The sequence below is a fragment of the Simochromis diagramma genome, unplaced genomic scaffold, assembly GCF_900408965.1.
Source record: "Simochromis diagramma unplaced genomic scaffold, fSimDia1.1 OVJJ01000321.1, whole genome shotgun sequence".
NCBI lineage: Eukaryota > Metazoa > Chordata > Actinopteri > Cichliformes > Cichlidae > Simochromis > Simochromis diagramma.
In genome coordinates, this window is record NW_024386772.1 from 6,637,274 (window position 1) to 6,660,060 (window position 22,787).

The window sequence follows — 22,787 nt, forward strand, 5'->3', positions numbered from 1 at the left end:
ACCTCTACATTGTCTTTTTTTTTTTTTTTTTTTAAATCAAGCGTCAAATACATTTGCAATATAAAAACATTATTTTTAAACCTTAAATTTAATTTATCAAACATCTTCACCATATTAATCAAACTTGGTTCCAAAATAAATTGATTAGAGTAGTAATGTAATCAAAATAGTTTTTACAATGCAAGTATATTTGAGCTTATTAAAGTAGTTATTTTTAAAAAATGTATGATTCCAATCAAAAAGAATACATTAAATTATTTTAATTAAAAGCATCTTATTACCAATATCTTATTGGTGGATGACAAATAACAACATAAAAGCCCCATGTCAGCATTGTTATATCACACCTCACAGCTTTCATTAAATAACAGTAAATAAAAACTGTAGAAAAGTCATTGGCAAATATCAGCATTGAGACCAATGATTGATTAGTCTTTCATACTGATCATCATGATGGGTAATTGTGTCCATTTAATAACCAACTAAGTTAAAATTAAAACAGAGCCCCCCGGTAAGATAAACCATGACAAGAAGCATGGGTTGAGTTAATGTAACTTGGATGAAATTTGATATCCTGCAGTAAGAGGGCCCTAAACACACAGGGTGCTTCTCACTCTGGGAGATTAGGGGGAGAGAAAAAGCTCACATAACAAAGTGGAAAAAATCCAGATATATTCATGATTTTTCCCTGATAACAAAAGTAGCTTTCTATTTTGTTACCGTGCATATTTAAGATTTGTTCTCACCTCACAAACGTCATTTACTCATGGCTGTGCATGCACTAACAAGGCTGTGAATTTTAATCTTGTCAAAAAAACTGAAAAAAAGAAATCCCCACAATCAATCACCAGGGGGGCTCTGTGTTTTTGGGGTTTTTTGCATAATACTGATAGGAATCTAGATGTTTGTCTGTAGATTGTTCAGCATTTTTTGGGCATGTTTTCATGGGAGGTGGGACAGAGTTGGACGTGAAAGTGTTCTGCTCGAAGATAAAGACAGATGTCAGTCTATGACTTCTCCAGTGTCCCACTTAGTTTTGGGTTCCTGCCACCAATCAGCCAGGAGGGACTCCTCATAATCCCCCATACCCTCAAACTCAGTGTCAGGATGGTTTGAGCGAGAGGTGGTCATTTCTTCTGGACTTACAACTTCCTAAAATGTAAAAGAGAAAAAGAAAACAAATTAACTGAAAACTCTTTACTGAGGCTACGTTCACACTGATGCGTTTGAAAACGCATTGTTTTCTCTCCGTTTTGGCCTCCCGTCAACACTTTCCCCGAAGGAAAACGCTCTCGAAAACGAATACATTTGAAGACGGTGCTTTCGCGTCACAGTGCGGACAGCGAAAACGGAGACTTTCGAAAACGATGACGCATTTTAGTCATGTGATGCAGTCATGTGACCAATTAAACTAAGGTAGCGGAGTTGTTTTGTTTGCTCTCAATTTTGACAGCCCTATTAAAGATTAATATCAGTTTGTACATGCTTCAGATAGCTTTTCTTCAAATTCTTTAATTCTCACTCGCTTTTGCAAAAAACTCGGTGCTTTTCCTCGACGTTTTGCTGCAACGTTTCAATGAGCTGGAACGTAAATAAACGGCAGACAGAAATGAGGCAGGCTGAATCTTCTTGTGTTTCACGCATGTGCAGTAATGGAACTTAAGCGTTTTCGGCCCTTTCAATGTGGATGCACAACTCTGTGAAAATGACTGAAAACACTAGTGTGGACGCGGAGTGTTTTCAGATGAAAAGGCTATTTTCAAATCTATCCGGGCTAGTGTGGACGTAGCCTTACTTACAGTTCTATTCAGAGATTCACTGACACATTCTTCTTCTTATGTCTGTAAATCTGTCAACTTTTGCACCCTGTAATTCAGCCTGAACTTTCACAGTCCTCCTTTCCCCTTCTCAGGTCCAGGCAGTGTGAAGCTGGGAGGAGCCGGCCTGAGTTAAATGGATGTGGCACAGTCTCAGTGGCCAACACCTCCAAGCCACATACCACACACTGCTGCCGAAAGACAACCCCCTCCACCCCTTCTTCCGCAGCCTTCACCCCTGTTTCTCCCTTTCATCCTCTGATTTATTTTCCCTTGTGTTCTCTACATTTAGTTTGTTGGTTAATTCCCCCAAAGTAAAGGTCTACACTCCTAAAGAAGATATGAAGTTTGCATTTTGAAAAACAATAACAGTAAACCCCAGCTGGATCCTCCAAGTCAAAGACTTATTTTTATCCTCTGTAGTCCTGCAGAGAGTTTGGATTTTATCTGCTGAGGTTTTCAGGCGTCTGCGTCTGATACCTCAGCCACTGTTCCAGCACAAAGGGGACCGGTGGAATTTTGTTTTTGTTGTTAAAAGAAAGAAAAAAAAACATCTCAGAGATAATTATCTCTGCAAGCTTAGTCAGATATGATCATCGTAGCTGTATACCAGTAGCTGGATTATAACAAAGGATTTCTTTGTAGTTTAGATGAACATTTATAGTTACTGTTTTTGTAAGAAAATGTCAAATTGGTATAGAAGTCAGACTGTAAGCGTTCAGTGTTTTCCTAATGGACATTTAAAACAATACATATTTAGAGTCTCAAACTGGACTATCCCTAACTTGTAAATTAAGTGCATTGCCACTGTAGCAGCATATAAAAAGATTGGCATAGCCACTGTGACGTCACCCATTGGTTTGTAAAGTGTGGTTTTGAAGCGTCGCACTGATGTTTGGGCTTCTAGCCATCTTGGCTTCTTGAAACCAAAAGTCATGAGAGAGGGTTGGATCTGACCAGCAAACTGAAGTTACTGAGGAAATAAATAAATCTTTTCCCAGTCTTTGCTTAAAATAGGTTTTAAAGGCTTTCCCCCTCTATAAGCTATATTACTATGTATGAACAACATTTGGTAGCGTACATTCATCCAAGTCTTTACAATTCTAATGTAGAGGAATGTGCTGAAACTATTGTGAACCTCCACTGTGTGTGTGTGCTTGATTGAGACATTTCCTGTTGGAGCTGTTAATTGACTTGGTCATTTTCAGTGAGAATTATTTTTGCACCATGTCTCTCTCTTATAATATTTCAGACTGCAGTCCATCTATCAAAATGATCATCATTTTGTATTAGATAAGGTTTGAAACCAGCAATAAGTAACATAAACTCATTGGCAAAAGATTTTGTTATAGCTTGTCCTCTGCTAAATTGGTGCCACAGTTCGGTTTGTTTAATGCTGCTAATTAAATGCCATATTGTATAAAGATTAGTCCTTCAGATAATTTTTTTTTCTTTCTTTAAAGGAATTAATGTAATTTCCGTTGACGCTTAAGCTCAAGCCCTCATGCTGTCTAAAAACAGTGCGCCATTAGTCAACATCAGCCTTTGAGCCAAGTGTAGAAACATACCTCATCGTCTGTTTGCAGGTAGCTCAAAGCAAACTCCAGCATTTCTTTCTGTTTGGTCGTCTGGTTAAAGTACCTCAGTGCCTCCTAGAAAAGTTAAAGGGACATCAGCTTTTGTGTAAGCTCAAGCAACCAGTGGGAACAAACAACCAGTTTTACAACACAGAGCTGAACAACAAATTTGGCTAGCTGGTTTTTTGTTTACTGGCTTTTCTCCTCTAAGTTTAGAAGCCTTCATGTGTTTACAGCAGCACTACATGTATTTAAAACCAGGATGCAAAGAACTTTACAGGCTAGACCAGCTTCAGATGGGTCTAGCCCATAAACTGCACTGCAGCTGCTGCCAATTTTACACCCTGCAGAAAAGACAGGAAAACATATCTGCCCTACACAACTATACAAGTTTCTAATTACCACCCTGAAATTGTGTTAATGTTCACGCCGTGACCGCTTCATGCTACCATTTTCCTGCTTTGCAATATGCACCGCCTGCTGCTTCCAAACAATCCAGCCTGCATGAGCTGCAGCTAAACCGCTCAAGTCCTGGAAGAGCCGATGAATGAAGACTGGTACAGTTTTTGTTTTACTCACAGGCCGAGGTTCAAAATCATTATCGTTGAGGCCCCACTGCTCCCGGTAGAAGCGATAATACGCCACATTTTGCTGCATCACCTGGTCTTTGGGGTCGAACAGCATGTAACTTGCTGCACACGGAGCAGCGTTCTTTACATCATTTACTGGAAACAAAGTAATACATGTTTTAAAAAACCCATTACATTACACAGATCTCTGCAAAACAAAGCCAAAGTCTTGGTAATAGTTCTTACATTTATAATAAGAAAACTGGAGGTAGTGATACATAGTAGCTACAAACTTCTCCACAAAGAAGCCTCCAACGCTGGGTGTCAGGTTCTCCTCGCATTTAAATTTACATTTCAGAGCATTTATATAGAGATCTGATGGAAGCAAGAAGGAGAAAATGTTATTTTGCCTCAAATAATCTGAATTTAAACTGCTCCTGAATGACTCTCCTCTTACCCGCCATGCTGGGATAGAAATCTTTGAACTCCACAATCTCATATGAGCTGTCACAGCCAGCTAAACAGAGGTTGTATACTTCAAAGTATTGTGTGATGGCCTGCTCCATGTTTCTAGCACTGTTGCTGAAGTCTCCGTTGTTGTAGAGCGTCACACTTTTCAAGAAAACACTCTGTGTAGTAAAGAGATTCATTTAAAACAAAAACAAAAAAAACCAACATAGAACTCAAACATCAGACCTCTCATTGGTGCAATATGACAGTGCTTAGGGTACAAACTTCATATGGCTGCTCCTCGTGATCAATGAGATATTCCTCCACGTCAAACAGTGTCTTGTAGTAGTTCATGTTCTTTGTTAAGAGGACATCATCTGGGTTCTTCTTCAGGAAAGTGTGAGTTGCAGCCACTGCCTTCTCCAGGTTGTTAAGCTGAGGGAGAATGTAACACATGGCACTGGAGTTACAGGAAGATACTTTTTTTTTTACTTTTTAGGTAAACGTTTTTAAAAGAGGTCGTGTCAGAGCACATCATTTCTTGAGAAGTCAGTAAACAGCTGATGGATGCAGTGGTTGGAAACTAAGTGATAATATCAGATATCACACACCAGAGTCAGGTAAAAGATCTGGACAGATGTTCGTGGAAGTGGGTCGGTATACCCTGTTAGTTTGAAGTATAATAAAAGGTAGCATTTTGGGGGAGGGTTAATCAACAATAAATAAATATGCAGAATAATCTCTGAGTGAAAGAGGGGGGCACAGCAGATATTCTGCTTTTAGGATTCAGAGTTAAAGGGTTTCTGATGATGTACGTTCAATTAATTTCCCCCACAGCATGGATGTTGTTAGTGTGGAGGGAATTTAATGACCAAGCATACTTTTACGCACACTTTTTACGCGAAAGATCTTGCCGACTAAGTAAACCCCCCCCCCCCCATCACTCTGACAGAAGAATAGGGGGATTGTTTTTAGGGGAACACTGGAAGAGACGTGGCACATGCTCAACTGCTGCTTGGCCAGCAGGAGGGCGCACAACAAAGTAGTAGCGAAATTACACTCCACAGCTAACCCACTAGAAATTTCCTCTCGGTAAGTAAAACGAGCCAGCCTGTCTAGAGAAGCCAACTGCAGACGCTTTTGTTGAATGAATGCTCCCGTTACGCGTAAGATATTCTTGTGATATGCCGTGCTTAAGTACTGCACCAACTTTGCATTACACTCCCAGAGTCCCAGTGAACTCACTTCCACACTTAGTCTCACCTGGAAGTATGCATACTGTATGTAACGATAAGGTATCCTTTTCTCGAAAGTTTCCAATAAATCTCTCCGTGGATATGTGAGCTTAAACACTGGAAAATCTGCCTTGCACTTTTTAAGGCAAGCAGCTCTCAGCAGGATGTGGCGCATGACGCGGAGGCTGGTATCCTCGAACAGGGTGTCGTTGTCCCGGCTGACGGAGCTGCAGTTGCTGCAGCAGAAAGCCTCGCTGTCCCGGAGGAGCCGGTGGAGCCGCAGGCTCAGCTCCAGGAACTTGATAGTTTCTGCCCAGTTTTGCGCTCCGTATTGCTCCATCGCGTAGTTGTACGCGGATTCCAGCGGCATGATGTCCTTCTGAGGGAAACTTTTAAAGCTGTACTTCTCATACTGAGCGTCCACCGGCGCAAAAATAACGAAGAAGGCGGCCAGGAACAAGCTTCTCGTGAGCATCTTTACTTTCACAGGCTCCCTCAGCCGTCTGTCAGTGCTTTGAATGGCTCAGGAGACCTCCTTCTTTACTTTAACAGGGATCGTTCATGTCTGTCGGCACGTAGTGGGATACCTGTAAAAAACACGGGACGAAAACGCGAACATCTAGTCAAGATTTTCAGAATAAAAGCTTTAATGAGCGTTCATCAAAATAAATAAATAAATATTGATCTCTTGTCTTCTGCTCATTCTGTACAGTATTTACTTCTAAAGGATGGCATCGGTCATACATATTCGTTTAAGATAAATAATATAGAACACAGTACGTGTGTGCATATTATTTTTATAGTTAGTCTCATTTTTAAAAAAAAATTAAACAATTTAAACAACATGACAATTAATGTTTTTGTGCGTAAAAGCTACTGGGAGGCTGCATTTTTAGAATGTCTGGATTAACCTGCTTTTCTTAGTTTAAAAGTGTGGTTGTGAAATTAATATTAATTGTTATAAATATCATTAAGAAACATGCGGTTCGCTACAAGTTGGAGTATTTTTCGTTTATTTAAAATTCCAAAATATAACGGTTTTAAAAAATATAAGGTTTTAAATGCAGCTTGGCAGTCGGTAAAATGCAATCTTGGCAATTACCTTGAAAATAGAGCTCAGTACTTCCGGTATATTTCTTGTTAATTCTGGGGGGCTTGACACAGACGTCACAGAATGAGTTGGGAAGAAAAGGGTCAATGTTTTCCACATAAAACGCAGAAGATGCAAACAAACCAGATGTAATATTACTTTAATCCTTTTTTTTTTAAATTTACATGAATATTTATCAATGTTCATACGAAGTGTCTTATGAGTTGAAGATTCTTGATTTCTGCTGACATTTCCAGCAAATGGACAAGCTGAGACTAGTGAGGTTAAAAATCCATGTGCATAGTTGACACATAACCTGTGGGCATATTTGAACTCCGTGTCTGCAATATTTCAAAATCTTTGCAGTTACCATTAGAAGCCCTTCGGGGTGTCTGGATGAGATGGTTATTAGGATGCAATAACTATTTAAACCGTAGAAGACTCCTTGCATGAGCCTGCCTCCCTGAAATGTGCCACCAGATGATACGGGATTATAAATTCAGGCTCGTTTCATTTGTGAGCTGAAATCATAGAGCCGGGCCTTTTGGGACAGGCATTACACGTTTGCAAGATTCCATTAGAAAGAGGGTGGGGGCCCCGGGGCCACTCCCCCTCCTGCTCCTCTCTGGAGTACAGGACCAGAAAGATACGACAAGCAAGCCTGAAGGAGATGGGATAAGGCCGGAAGTGTGTTTAGTTTTCCATCCACATTAAAAAATATAAAGTATTATTAATGAGAAATAAATTATGTATGTGTCTCAGATCGTGCGCTGTGCTGCATTCAGGGTTGGAACACACGGTGCCACTGAACAGCCAGACCGTATATCTGGAAGTTTCTACATTTGGCACACAATCTTATTTTTTCAGTTTTCACACACTTTAATAATGTTCTACCGTTCACATTATGCATCTGTAATGTTAATGACAAATAGGGTGACCTAGGGTCCCACTTTACGCGGAGGTGTCCCTTTTCCTGGCTAACACTTATCTCTCAAAGCAGATGTGGTCATTTATCCATACTTCCCTATTGATACCAGAAGATGATAACCAGACATGAGTGTAAGAAGTATATAGGAAGGCTGCATTCAGATAAAATCAAGTATATTTGTACTTTACATGCTAAATATTTCAAATCTCTATAGTTTATGTACAATAATATTATTATTATCATAATTATTATTATTTATGTCACACAAAGTAAGTTAGACTTACAGGGGGAAAAAAGTTGAAATAAGCATTATCAACTTTTATGTTGAATATTAAAGTGTCTTTTTTTCTCTCTGTTTGGAGGACTATTATTTTGAAATCCCTTACCGGAAGTCATCTATGTCATTTAAACGAGCTTCACGGCCAGACCAGCTTCAACTTTTTGCTGCTGTATCGGTTCCACATCTTGAACCACATCACCGGCGGGCAGACGGGCTCTCTCTCTACTGAGCAGCTTTTCAAATGGATTTATTGGCATGTTTTCAGCTTTTATTTCTGTCGCACTTATTGATCGTGAACTGTAGCCCCGGTCCGTTACTCGACGTTGTCGTGGATCGTTATGACATTCCGAAAGTTTGTCCTCGAGAAGTGGAAATAGAAGATTTTGTTCGTTATCATTTCAACGGTACCTTCTTTGAAGACGGGAAAAAGTTTGACTCCAGGTGAAGTTACAGCGAAATGTCAGTTAGTTTAGCTTCAGAATGAGCTAACTAGCGCTAATTGTTAGTATAGAAAAGGACTACAGTTCCCACGAACTGCTTGTAACGTTAGCGTTCAATGAAATTATGGTTACTGTGTGATTAAAAATGGTTCACTGTGCAGTAAGGGCAATGCTTACACAGTAAAAAAGTTATTACAGTAAGCACAGAAGTAAAGAAAGCTAACACGCATTTTATTTGTTCTTTTAATGGATTTTTCTTCACATATGTTTACTGCAGCAGTGATGACTGCAAACGTGTCAGTAGCATCTCAGCTTCAGCAGAGGTGAAGCTGAGAAAATCACAGCAATTATTTGCTGTGATTTAGTATCTACACGGGTTAGTTTCGGGCAGTTAGTAGATGGCATACCTCCCTTGCATTCCATTCCCTTGAAAAATTAAATAAAATAAATAAATTAAAAAAATCACAACCCATTTTTATTTTGTTCACGCTGTTTTTCACTCTCATCCTCATCTCCATCACCGCCTCTGCAGCTATGATCGAGGCAAAGCTTTCATCAGCCAGGTCGGCCTGGGCAGACTCATCGCAGGGATGGACCGGGGTCTGCTGGGCATGTGTGTCAACGAGCGCAGGAGGGTCACAGTCCCTCCACATCTGGCCTATGGAAGCATAGGAACAGGTGCAGAGGAGCACAGCAGTGACGGCACTTTACTGGTGGCATTATGTGGGCTGACCTGTGACACTCTGATCTCTATCTCTGTTCAGGTGGTATAATCCCTCCTGATGCTGTGCTGGTTTACGATGTCCTTCTGCTGGATATCTGGAACGAAAAGGACAAGGTTGAGATCCGCACTCTCGACAAACCTGCGAGCTGCAGGCGAACAACTGCAGCATCAGATTTTGTCCGTTACCACTACAACGGCACTCTGCTCTCTGGTGAACTCTTTGACTCCAGGTGAGAGGGCAAAAGTTTCATTAGAAGCTGAAAAGCATCTCTTTGTTTGTTTCTTTGATTATCAGGAACTTTGAACTGTCAACTCTTTATTTAGTTACTCGAGGAATGCCACCTATGACACCTACCTGGGCCAGGGTGACCTCATTAAAGGCATGGACGAGGGTCTTCTGGGCATGTGTATTGGGGAAAGACGCCTCATTATCGTCCCACCCTTCCTGGCATACGGAGAGAATGGCTACGGTAATAACTAATATTAAGATGTCTTTGGCTAGTGTGGCATTTCTTTTAATTCACCTGTTGGTGATTAAAATAACCTTTTTAGTTTCTTTTAAAGGGTTAAGTTTAAAACTTCATATGTTTTCTGCATGTTTATCTGCATATCACATTCAAATATCAGTATTTTTATATATATTTCTGATTTTACATGTAGGATTTGGTGTGCTAACTTTCAGAGAAATTGTCAGAGGAAGTTTTTGAGTGTCTTTATGATGACTGATTGATTGATGATTGTTTACTAGTATATTCACAAGCTGTACAGCTTTTCCTCCTGTTAGAGACTTCCCCTATGGCCATTCATACTACACCAGTAATTATGTAATAGATAAACAATGAACTTACAGGAAAAGTAACTGTTTTTTCACCATCTACTAAATTTCTGGGTTGTTTTTTTTGTTTTGTTTTGTTTTGTTTTACAATGGGTTCATTGTTCACATTTTCTAAAAAAAAAAAAAACATGCTTTTGTTAGAAAATGTGAACAATGCAACTAAGCAACTCATTTTGCACATTTATTTCTTACAATTTAAAGCCCAACGAGTAGTGCTGACAGAAAAACTGAGATGTGCTGTTGAGATTGCACTTCTTATATTAAGATGTCACGGGAAATAAATGTTTAGTTAAACTTATTTTCAGTGACTGAAAGGCGAGTATCAGTAGTCTGGCCCACTTAAGATCAATATTTTCTATATGTGACCCACGATGTGAAATCAGTTTGACATTCCTGCTCTAGTACAAAGAAAATAAAGCATCAGAAAGATTGAAAGTTGATCCTAAAACTTTGGGCGTACTTTAAAAAATGGAGACCAGGATGTGTGTAGGGACAAAATTTTGTTACAGTAAAATCCATTACTTTGACTTTTACTGGATGGCCTTCCTTGCTGTCTTATTTGGTGTTTGCTCTGGGCAAAGCTTCAATATGGATACTTTCAAATTCAATTGGCTGTCTCGCTGGTAACCAGTGTTGGCCACAGATATGCGTCCTCTCATTTTCGATGTGGAGTGTAAATGCTTGTGGGTTTGGATTTCCTAAGCGCTGAGTGCAGTAACAGAGGCTAAGCTAGCTGCAGGATGGTTATTCAGTCTCTTTTACTGTCTTGTACTGTCTAAATTGCACTGTCTTATTTTATATTTATTTTCAAAAATTGTGAGTGAGGATGTTTTAGAGTTGTCTTAATAATCATTTAACAAACCTCAGTTGAATCGGAGTAGATAAAAAAGGATTTAGGTGGTCACTTGTTCAATGAGTTTTAATTTTTTTTTTAATAACTTTCTTTCATGAACATGCTTCTTTCCTCCCAACAGGAACCATGATCCCTCCTCAGGCCACGCTGGTATTCGAGGTGCTGATAGTTGATGTCTTTAACCCCAAGGATGATGTAATCGTGGAGGCAAAGGAAGTGCCTAAAGGCTGCACGCGCACAACAGTGACTGGAGATTACATCCGCTACCACTACAATGGCACATTTCAGGATGGCACACTCTTTGACTCGAGGTACACTTGAGAGTTTTTTTGTTTGTTTGTTTGTTTGTTTTTTCATTTTTAGAAAGTAAATAAGCTATCATCCAAATAAGCTTCTTTCAAGCTCTCTCTCACTCTCCTTTGACAGCTATCAGCGAAATAGCACCTACAACACTTACATCGGTATGGGATACGTGATCCAAGGGATGGACAAAGCCCTGCAGGGGCTGTGCATAGGAGAGAAAAGGAGGGTCGTAATTCCTCCTCACTTAGCGTATGGTGAAAAAGGAGTGGGTGAGTTTGATGTCTGCAAATAGGAGGTTTTAAAGTGTTGTCTGAGTGAGCGCATCAGAGGTGGAAAGTAGTGATATACAAATACTTAGTGTACTTAACTAGAATTTTTAGGTATCTGTACTTTAATTATTTTTCAGAAAACTTTTTACTTTTACTCCCAACATTTTCACACAAATATGTGTACTTTCTGCTCCTCACATTTTCAAAGTAGACTCGTTACTTTAGGTTTAAGGAATTTGAGTGGAGTTATTCCATGTCCCCGTGTGCCTTCAAACATCAAAGTGATTTGAGCCTAAAAAGTTACATATGTAAGGCAATAGTGTATCTAATGGTATATCAGTCACCAGGGGGTATCGCATACAACAAGATGAGGTAAAACCATGTAATTTATTAATAATCTATAGCATCACAGTCAGGTTAAAGTAGGCCAGTGTTTTTGGCACATCACCGGAACGAGTGTAGATGTTCTGTAGTCATGGTACTTCAGCATCTAGCTAGCTCTACAGAAAAAGGGCAACTGAATACCATCTAGTATAAAGACAGTGTAAAAAGTATACTGTCAGTGTAAGGGATGGAAATCAGCGAAGTTAGCCTGTGAAATGTTGGGTTACAGCTTGTTGAATTCAGTTGTGTAAATCAAACAAAGAGCAGCAGCAGTAGAAGTCAGCTGATCACAGTCTGTACAATAGAAATTATTGTGATTCTTTTCCCCACGTTGAACCACTACAATCAATCTTAGCATTCCCACATCTGCTGAATCCCATGTTAATCCTGACTGTGCTCATTTCCCTGTTAAGCTGTGGAGGCAAAGTCATCGTCTACAATGTATGCAACAAAAAAATAGTGCTTTTCTTCTTAAATGCTCGTGTTCTGCATAACTGATTCAAGCTGAGTACAATTTTTAGAATTACAGTTCAGACTGAAATAAAGTTTGTATTCTCATTTACTAATTGTTTTTATTATATTACTATAGCAAGAGGTTCAGTTAGATTTGCACAACAATAGCTCATAGAAACATCCTCAAAAGAGTTACTTTTTACTTGTTTAGTTTGAATACATTTCAGGTCCTGTACTATTTCAATTTTACTTGAGTAAAGAAGTTGAATCAGTACTTCAACTTTTATCAAAGTATTTTTAACGCATGCGTCTGTACTTCTATGTGTATAAATGTCATGTTTCTTGTTTTGTTTTTTCATTTTATCATGTAGGAGACTTCATTCCTGGATCTGCTGTGCTCGTCTTTGACATTCACGTCATTGATTTCCACAACCCAAAAGATCCAGTCAATATCAAAGTTACCCTTAAGCCTCAGGAGTGTAACATGAGAAGTGAAGCTGACGATTTGATTCAGTACCGCTACAATTGCTCCTTGATGGACGGCACCCTGCTGTACACCTCGTGAGCGCCCTCTGCTGTTCACTCTGCTACACTGCACCCTCCACCTCACTGCATGTAATCATTGCTGGCTCCTTGTCTGACAGATTTCCGTGGGCCTCGAATTCATACCATCTTTGTCTTTATGACAAAAGCATGTATGCTTGCATGGCTCCAGGTTTTTTTTTCTTTCCTAAATGTTCTCTGATAAAAATAGTTATGAATCACTTTGCAGGGACCAGTATGATTCACTTTCTATCACTACTCTGGGAGCAAATAATGTGATCCTGGGTCTGGAGGAAGGTTTAAGAGGCATGTGTGTAGGCGAGAGGAGAGAAGTGGTCATCCCTCCCCACTTTGGCCATGGTGAAAATGAAGGTCAGTCATCAAGAAACTCAGATACACAGTATTTATTTATTTTTTGTTCTTTTTCATGTAATTTTCCTCTTTTTTTTTTAATGGCATCTCCAGCCGGAGGAGTTCCAAGGAGTGCAGTGCTCTTCTTTGAGTTGGAGTTGGTGGAGCTTCAGAAGGGTGTACCTGAAGGCTACATGTTTGTGTGGGTCGGGGATGGCCCTGATCCCCTCTTTCCTGCTATGGACCTTGATGGAGACAAACAGGTCCCCCTTGAGGAGGTAAAAAGAGAAGCTAAAATGACTTTTTTTCCTTCTAATTTTTTTTTTTTTTTTAAATAAAGGAACATTGCTGCACACAGTAAAAATGTTTTATAACTTAGACACTCCTCCAATATTCTCCAGTTTTCAGTCTTCATCAGGCTCCAGGTTCAAGGAGGCAAAGGTCGTCTTCGGCCGGGGATTGATGCCGACAGCATTATTAAGGACATGTTTGATAATCAAGACCGTAATAAAGACGGCAAGATCGTAGAAGATGAACTGACGGTTACAGAGGATGACGTGTCCAAACAAGCAAGAGATGAGCTATAAAGAGGACATCTACGTGTTTCACTGGTGATTAAGTACAGGCGTGCAATGGCTGAGGTAACACTGTTGTTTTAGTGTGTTGTGGAACAGCTCTGAATTTTTCAGGACTCATTTCTCATCTACTGGGCCTTTTCACTTCAGACAACTCGCCCTGTAGTTGGAAAAATTGTATTTTCCATACAAAACGTCTGTTTACCAAAACTCTGAACCCAAAGCAGCTATATGAGATTCAGCCATCATTAATAACTTTTACACCAGTGTTTTTATAACTGTGATATGTCAAAAACATGGTCAGTATGTTGTGGCCAGAAGCGCTTTTAAAATGCTGATGGAAGAAAAAAAGATCTGTAAGGAAGGCACATGTCATTTACCAAGAATCTGGGCAGGGCCCAATTTCCAGAATAGTCCAGCTGTTACAAAAGTCATGTGATTTGCTGTTGATTTAGCAATTTAGATTTACCTTTGGTCCTTCATCTTAATATAAAAATGATTACAAAAAACACTGGTTGTACAGTATTGTTTGTGGCTGTGTACCAATGTACAATAAAATATTTTATAACAAAAAACCTTTGTGTGTTGTCAATGAGCTAAACTCAATTGGTCTGGCCTTGCACAACAGCCCCGGTGTCTCAGGCAAATGCACTGCCCACCTCTGTGTTTGTGTAGTTTTATTTCTGGCATAGCTGAAAATAAATAGGTAATTATTTTGGACAACAGGACAAATCATAAACTGTTATGCCACACCGTCAGCGGACAATTAGACCAACAAAGAAAATACTTTTTGAACATGCACGAGAGAAGTGAAGAAGCGTGCAGGGTGGAGTGGCCGGAGATTGAGGTTGACGGTCATTTGTGACTGGAGGGCAGCAGCGAGAGTGTAGCGATGCCTGCCATCATGTACGGCTTGGAGACCCAGATGCCAAGTTATAAAACACAGACATGTTAGAGAGGCAACGTTGAGATGCTCTGGACATATGGAGAAGGAGGATAGTGAATATATTCGACAAATGATGTTGAACACGAGGCTGCCAGGTACAAGGAAAATGGAAATGCCACAGAGGAGGTTCAAAAATGCAGTGAAGGAGGACGTGCAGAGGGTTGGCGTGACAGAGGAAGATGCCAGGGAATAGGGTAAGATAGAGGCAGCTGATCCACTGTGGTGACTCCTGAAGGGAGTGCCCAAAAGCAGCTTCATTTAAGGTTTTAGAAAGAACAGTAACACCACATTTCTGTTATGTGAAAAAAGTTAAAATTACAAATTGCTAAAAATATGTATGTGTGTGTATATATATATATATATATATATATATATATATACACAAAAATATTTTTCTAAAAGCAAAGTGTCAAACATCAAAAATTGCAGTTGATTTTTTTTAAAGTCTGTTTTTAGATTAAAAGCAGGGGTGATAGACAGTGTTGAAAATTCTTCAGTGATTTTCAGTAACAATCCAGGTGAAAGTTTCTGGGCCAGCTTGGGCCTTCTCAGCTGATGGTCCCAGAGTCTCCAATATCAAGTCACAGTTTAATTACTGTCAGTCAGAAAACGTACAACTGCATTTGGGACGTCCAAGCTTTCATCCTTTATCAACACAATGTCATATGAGTCAACCCACTGTGAACCATTATTATGGCAACCAGCTCTTCTTAACACTTACTTTGAGTTAAGGGATGAGAGAGGTGAACAAGAGAGTGTAGGCAGGATGGAGTCGGTGGAGAAAAGTGTCAGGCGTGATTTGTGACAGGTCATCATCGGAGTGAATGGATTAAACATAGTATTGAGACCTGCTATGATGTTATGTTTGGTAAGAGAAGTTTGGAGATGAAGTTAGAGAGGCAAAGTTGAGATGACGACCACTGTAATGACTCAAGGCAGAAGTCGAAGAAAGAAGCAGCAACTTAATTTTTTTTTTTCTTTTATTCCAGACTCAGATAGACAGAAAGCATCAGACCGTTCAGTGATTTTAAAACACTGAACCTAAAGTTTAAAATTTGTAGCAAAAAATAACTACTTTATTAACTTTTTATTGTATTTCTTGCTAATATTCTCATAATTTCAATGTAATAGTTATTACAAATTACTGACTCTAAATATAGAAATATGTTTTCTATCTTTTCTTTCCCTGTTCCTAAATGTATTTACCGACAGGCCACCACAAGATGGCACTGCAGTGCTAAAAAACAGTGTCTGTTTTCAGATTACAATGAAAAGGTGCTTTTTTTGTAAGAGAATGGAAGTCGTTTTCAGAGCAAATACTAGGTCAAGTACCACCATTTATGTCAAAGTTTGAACAGTAGACACACACATGCAGCTTTTAGGCTACAGCTATCAACTGAGGTAGGTCCAATTACTCAGTGAGAAAGCGAATAACTGCATTTGGAACATCCAAGCTTTCATCCTTTATCAACACAATGTCATATGAGTCCAGGTATGATTGTTTCCTCTCCTCCACCTGTGGAAATTAAAAACAGATAAGTATCAATTCGCTTTAGTGAACATAACCGCGTGCGTGCTTTTTGCTTACCTTGTCATTAAGGAAGCCGATCTTGAGGATGTTCTCCATGTCCTGCACTCCATCAGCCATGTTCAGATCCCCTAGAGAGTCTCCTAGTAGTAGCACATTTGTCTGTGTGCGCAGCTCCTGGAAATGTCCGGTGTTGAGCAGCGCACCTTCCCTTTTATTGTAGATGTGAATCAGTTCTCCTTTGAAAGCCTTCAGCACCCCCTGTGCAAACAGATCAAGTCAAATTATTATTTAAATGCCTGAGTGGAGGTCAGGTTATAGTATGTGGTGTGGCTACTCACAGACTCATCAAAGTCCATGTAGTTGGAGATGACCTTGACATTAGGGTGGAAGACCTCAGTCTGGCGTATCACCTCTTCCAGGATGTCTCCTATTCCAGCAGAGAAGATGAGCAGGGGGATGCTGTGCTCATGCAGGTGGTCAAAGAAATCCTTGTAGCCGTCCCTGTTAAAAGACATGAAAAAGAATCCACATTAGCTGCATTACAAAAATGTTTTCAACATTCAAGAACTAAACAGATCTTCGGGGATGCTCATACCTCAGCTTGGCGTCAGAGTCCCTCACCGCCTTGGCTAACCCATCTTTCTTAATTTTCTGATTCACCAGCAGCTCGTGAGCCTTTGTCCACCTGAGATACAGTCGAGTTATTAAATACCCTTCCAACACTGTTAAACACAAGTCATAGCTCTGTGTACACACTCACCACTCCACCATAAGAGGCAGCTTCTCCTCTACTGACAGCGTAGTGTCGATCTCTATGGGGTAGTATTTGTCGAGCAGCCCCTGCAGCTGTAGAGGACATGACAGTGTTATAAAAACTGATCAGCAAATATCACAATTCTTCTAGAGTTGGCAAGTCTCACCACCACTCAGCAGCCATCTGGGCAATGCTTCTGGATAGTTATTTGGGGTGTTATTTTAAACCCCCTGCATGAATGAACAGGGAGCAAGCCTTCAGGTTCAATTCAATTATCACTACATACTTCACTTTTATTATTCATGTGCAAAGTTCTTTTTTGTCCCTGGCTCAGTCCGGAGTGTTGACCAGCTTACTCATGAAACACTAAACAAATGTTGTACTTACTCACCTTTTGGATACAGTAACTTTTATTTGACACAAGAAATACCAGAATGCCTGTATCTAATAATATCCATCATGTATTGGTCAAAAATAACCCTTTTTCCTTTCACGCCACATCCCTTAACTAGCTGTCAGTTTAAAAACAATATTTCTGAATGCTCTCATCACACTCACAAACGATGAGCTTGCATCATAATTATTAAATATATATAGTTAGGTATAAAATGATGTTGTTAATCACTTAAACTTTGTAAAAGAGACCATGAACATGTTATAGATGAGCTTATAAATCAAGAATAAAAATCGATATCTGCATTGATAAATGACATACTAAGGCGGATTAATTTCAGTAGTATTTTTAAGTACTTACTAATACCTTTCTAAAGCTTAACAGTCTGTCATGATTTTAAAGTGTTACCGTTTCTTCTTATTCTGTACTGTAAACCACTTTGTGACTTTTATTGTTGAAAAACACATTTTTAATGTGCAGCATGTTTTCCTGATAATATTTAAACAAAACTGATTAACAGGCATAGTCAAGGTTGTTGACTGCATGTTTCCATTTCTCCCACCACACAACAATTTGGGAGAAAACTCCTCATCATACTTTAATATATAATGCTGTTTTGAAGTGGACACTGTACTAAAACATGCAGTGTTAATATAAAAGCACTATAAAAAAAAATATTCAATAGTAAACTAGAAGTTTTGCCTACCTTTTTTTTGCAATCACTGGAGATGACATCACTCCTCTCAAGAATATCTGCAAATACACAAAATGACAGTCATGTGTCTTTCAGCCAAAACCTTTTATATGCATGGCGACCTCAAACTACAAACAGCTGACAAATAAAAACATTTTAAAGACCCTGAATTGTGGTCTGTGAAACGTATAAAAATACTGAGTAGGCTCAAATAATTCTAATTTTATATGAAGATAGAAAGAGGGAAAAAAAAGCGAATTGAGTTCTACATTTAGATCTACGGGAAATGCACCAGTATATATGACTTTAGCATAAGCATTTTTTCTATTATTAACCATGAGTCAGTGCCTGATCGAGTCTACTATTACTGACCAAGGACATATGTGGTAGGGATGACAAGACCAACCTACCCTACATCCTGATCCAGACTTACCCTAAACTTCACCTTCAATTTATCCAATATAGGCTTGATTCCGTTCCATTAAAAATCTCATCATCCACTAACTAGGTTAAGTGGCCTGAGGTTTTCAAACCCCTCACTACAAAGATGAATGCACAAAGATGAATTCAGTGGTGTAATAAGTGTAGATATGGTGGTATTATCTTTCATTCTCAACATGTGTTCAAATGCATGTGTGGCGTACACACCAAGAGAATTGTACATATCTGAATAAAAAGCTATGGGGGGCTTTTTGCTGGCATGGCTTTTGTCCTCTTATCCTCCTATAATGACAAAAGTTCCACACCCTTTCTCTCTATTGTCTCCCAAGAAGAAGTCATCCATATTGGAAGAGGAATTACAGGCAGAGCTATGGCTTTCACAGTCACAAGATCTCTACCCGGCTGGAGACCTGCTGAAAACTGAGGCAAACAGTTTCTCACCATTTTAATGTTAATACCATGTCGTTAAATGCAAACAGTCCCCTGTAGAGGCTTTTTATTCTCTCCATTCCTTATCACCACTTTGGCTTGGAAGGTGTTAACCTTGATTTTGTCACCTGTCTAGACTCTTTCACATCTGGTCTTTTATCACTATTGTATCTCTAAATACTGGTACCCCCACGGTCATTCACCAGGCTTTTGTGTCTATTCTTCTCCTTATGTAAATAGAGAAACCTCCACTTGTTTCTGTTACCGCCTCTGTTCTGTTCCCTTTCCCTGGAGTTTCCTGCATAAAAGTCTTTAAGAAAAACAAAACAGTCTCCCCCTTTTTCAAATAAAGATTTCTCCTCTGAATCTCAGACTAAAGCTAAACTTTTCCATTACTTTGTAAACTTTCCCATTTCCAAGTGCTGCTTAGTTTACAAAGTAAACTTTTCCATTGGAAAAGTTTAGCATGCAATGAATAATGTCCATTTGTTGTTTAAGGCTTGATGATTCAGATTTATACCGTTGCTAGATCCTCTTTAAAAGAAAATACAAGAAATCTTGTGTCTCAATATTTTACTTTCTCTTTGACCATTTGGCTGAAATTCGCAGTTGCCCACAGTTAAGCCAGAGAGGTCCCGTATACAGCATATATATATATATAAAGACATTATTTCAGTTTGTCATTTAATTTATTTAGTTGATATATGTTTTTAATAGAATTCTAAAGCATTTGTGTTTTCTTGTTTTTATGAAAGGTCATCTAATACATTTGGTAAGCACTGCAAACTGTGTGTCTGAGATCATGTGGGGAATAGAATGGAAAAGATAGAGTAATGCCGATAGCATGTTCATTCTGATTCATCAATCTGAGTCCCAATTAAATGCTAACCGGAGTAGGAAGTTCCTCATTCGGTCCTGATCACCATTTTACTTTGGAATGTGTGAACCTTGATCTTGTTACTTGTCTAGAGCCTTTCACCCTTTGTAATTGTTGTCTGAGTCTCTAGATACCCCATGGAGCTGCCTGACAATCTTCAACACCTTTTGTCTCATCTTTTGTTCTTGATATGTAAATGTTGCCCTCCAGTGGTTTTTATTGCACCACCCTTGCTTGGAAACCGTGTGTATAAAGAGCATTCTTTTAGAAGGTTTTGTGTCTGTAAACCCACTGTATGTCAGTGTAGTTCATAAACACACTACCCCTGCAAATACAGGGTAACAGAACATTCGAGTTATTATATATAGTTTGTTGTACTTTGAGTGTACTCACTATGACAAGTGGGGCATCTTTTCCCATTGTATTCAAATCTTGTAAGGGTCATGTCAAAATCTGAGATCACCTGGATCAAAAACGAGATAAAAATCATGAAAGAAATAATATTCTATTTTCTTACAGGGGTGAATATGTTTATAAGAGGAGTGAGTGATGTGGATACCTGCAGGGTTTTGGAGCCAGCCTTCTGCATGGACTGCAGGATCTCTTGTACCCTGTCACGGTCCTTCATGTGCAGCTTGGAGAACTTTTCAATCTGTGCAGGCAGAATATATGTTGATGAGACAGATGGTGAGGTGAAGTCCAGGTGCTGATTATAGCATGTGTAAAGCTCAGAGTTTGGCTAAATTTAATTGACAGTAGTGCGATAAACACCAGTCCAGCAGGATAGGTGCTAAAAATCAGGTTTTTAATCTCCTGACTGGTGAGTATCAAACACGGACAACGCTGCGAGATTAATGCTGACTCTGCAGTTCTCACATGAACAAAAGCATTCAGAGGAGAAAGCAGTAGCATGTTAACACTAAATTCCTTAGCCATAGACTTTCTCTGGCTTTAGCTAGCTGGAAAAAAAAAACTAACCAGTATAGAAGTATGCTTGAAGGATTTGTGAAAAAACATACATTTTTAAGCTGTATTTTCAACAAATTAACTCTTTTTAAAATGTGTTTTATTTTAAACAAAACGAAGTATATATAATTGAAATATGTCAAATACTAAATAAAAAGATAAGTCGGAAATACATGAGGCAGACAAGAGTCCTTGTATTTGAAATTAAACTTGTGTGTTCATAACTTCCTGTGCACCTGCTTAAGCCCCATACTGTATTATTAGGAGGAGGAGCCAAGGGTAGAATGAGAATTAACAATAAATGAATGAAAAACAAATGACATAAAAAAAAAAGATCATTACGAAAACAAAACAAACAAACATAACGAAACGAAAGTCTTACACTCCTCGCCACATGCCACATCACCAGTGGGGGGTTAGAATGGGTACTCATATTGGTGGGATTGGTTTTTCACAGTTTGCAGTCATATACTTTAACTCTCATGATCATCCTGTTTGGATTTCAGTCTGATTTTATTCCCTATCCTAAGCTTAGCTGGACTGTGAGAGTTTCGACCGACGGTCACAGCGTTGAATGTCTTTGTGTAATATTTCAATTAGCGAGAGTCTGGTATCAAATGCGGAAACGTTATTTTCTATTGATAAGTGGGTATCGCTCACCTTTTGGAAGAAAATCTCGAATGGTGTCAATTCAGAACTGTCCTTTTCTGTCATTTTTGGTGAATCACTACGAGGTCTTTTGGACTTTTGTGTTTGACTGGCAGTTTTACGTTTGGTAGGTTGACGTTTGTTCTTGTTTTTCCTCATGGTGAAATTTCGGTGTAAAAAGACGCCAATGAAGTCTTCCTATTCACCCAGGTCAGTAAATGGTGGAGATTCCAGGATTTTGAAGAGAGACTAGCCTTATAAGTAGATCAGAAGTTTTGTTTAGGTTCTAGCTAGTGTATGCCGCCATGTTCAATCTCACAAAGTCTCACGAGAGTTGCGTTCACAGGTACATCCTCACGAAAAATCCGTTAAGTCTGATTTTTTTTTTAAAGCCTCCTATCGTGAGCTGTCAGTATACGCTTATTATTTATTCTACACGGCAACAGCAGATCTGTTTCGTCTTGAATTCCTTTGCTATTTTTTGTTTTTCTAACACAACATCACAGCTGTCCGCGATATCGCATTGCCTTTGACAGAAAGAGCATGCGCGTTCTAAGAGGCTACGTTCCCACGCTGCAACGTGAAAGAGCAATGCAGAAGACTCTAATGATGCCTGCTCATAATTTCATCAACGTTAAACTGTTCGGCAAATGAAGGATTTCTGTTTCATATTCAATAGATGAGACATGACTTCTGCAACTGGTCAGTGTTTTACGCACTGCTTCTTTACAGATAAACTACACAATACATTTTAAAAATAATCACGCGTTTATTCTCAGTTTACTATCTTCAGAATAATTTTACTGATATAGTAATAGAGTAAGTTGTGGGATATACTTTAGCTGCTCCAAGGATAACATCAGAGTCTGAGTTAAAACTATATTCATATTCTAATAAATTATCAGAGAGGTGATGTTAATAGATAAGTGTGAACTGGAGAAAAAGTACAACCTCTGAAAAGAGGGCAGAAAGACAAAGAGTGCCTTAAAGAACATTTCTGCCAGCTATTTTTGTACAAATGTAACTGAACCTCATGCCAAGTAATAAAGGGATAACATGAATTCAAGGAAATATGAACTGAAATATGAAATATGAATATATCTCAGTTATATTAATCATCCTCCCATTCTCAACTAGAGCATCATGCTCTAAATAATTCATAAATAACATGCCTGTTTGCTTGTTGTTGTTTTGCATTTTTCATCTCTACATCAGTCATATGAAGTAAGCGCTGTTGATGAATACACTATTAAACTGAAATCAGTTTGTTGTGGGTAAAGCCTGTGGTGACGTGAAATAGTCAGTAAATATAAGGAGTAGAAAGTACAAAGGTATTAGAAGAAAATAAAAGTCTAAATGTATTCCATGTCCAGCAGAATTTTAATACTGCTTTACTGTTAACAGCATCACATTCTGCTAAAATCAATTGGT

At 38.9% G+C, this 22,787-nt stretch overlaps 3 protein-coding genes across 4 annotated transcripts; 1 reads left to right on the top strand and 2 right to left on the bottom strand.

Moving 5' to 3' along the window:
• Window positions 1–245: 245 nt before the first annotated feature.
• Window positions 246–6,257, bottom strand: p3h4 (prolyl 3-hydroxylase family member 4 (inactive)). The gene is made up of 7 exons (XM_040045596.1): window positions 5,677–6,257; window positions 4,699–4,848; window positions 4,421–4,592; window positions 4,210–4,338; window positions 3,974–4,119; window positions 3,386–3,469; window positions 246–1,152 (listed from the first exon to the last, which is right to left on the bottom strand). Exons 1-7 carry the CDS (start codon window positions 6,121–6,123, stop codon window positions 1,003–1,005), a joined length of 1,278 nt encoding a protein of 425 aa, XP_039901530.1. The 5' UTR covers window positions 6,124–6,257; the 3' UTR covers window positions 246–1,002.
• On the top strand, window positions 5,417–14,251 carry fkbp10a (FKBP prolyl isomerase 10a). 2 transcript variants are annotated; one of them, XM_040045583.1, is made up of 10 exons: window positions 5,417–5,505; window positions 8,919–9,064; window positions 9,151–9,340; window positions 9,435–9,580; window positions 10,920–11,109; window positions 11,225–11,370; window positions 12,579–12,768; window positions 12,980–13,122; window positions 13,216–13,379; window positions 13,503–14,251. In XM_040045583.1, exons 2-10 carry the CDS (start codon window positions 8,977–8,979, stop codon window positions 13,686–13,688), a joined length of 1,443 nt encoding a protein of 480 aa, XP_039901517.1. In that variant the 5' UTR covers window positions 5,417–5,505; window positions 8,919–8,976; the 3' UTR covers window positions 13,689–14,251. The 2 variants fall into 2 exon arrangements, with proteins under 2 accessions (XP_039901517.1, XP_039901509.1); XM_040045575.1 differs by lacking the exon at window positions 5,417–5,505 and adding an exon at window positions 8,059–8,387.
• A 1,338-nt stretch (window positions 14,252–15,589) lies between these two features.
• Window positions 15,590–21,898, bottom strand: LOC120742353 (cytosolic 5'-nucleotidase 3-like). Its single transcript, XM_040045640.1, has 9 exons — window positions 21,369–21,898; window positions 20,302–20,394; window positions 20,136–20,205; window positions 18,008–18,054; window positions 16,914–16,999; window positions 16,749–16,838; window positions 16,492–16,654; window positions 16,211–16,411; window positions 15,590–16,138 (listed from the first exon to the last, which is right to left on the bottom strand). The coding sequence occupies exons 1-9, from the start codon at window positions 21,513–21,515 to the stop codon at window positions 16,034–16,036; spliced, it is 1,002 nt and encodes a 333-aa protein (XP_039901574.1). The 5' UTR covers window positions 21,516–21,898; the 3' UTR covers window positions 15,590–16,033.
• Window positions 21,899–22,787: the final 889 nt, after the last annotated feature.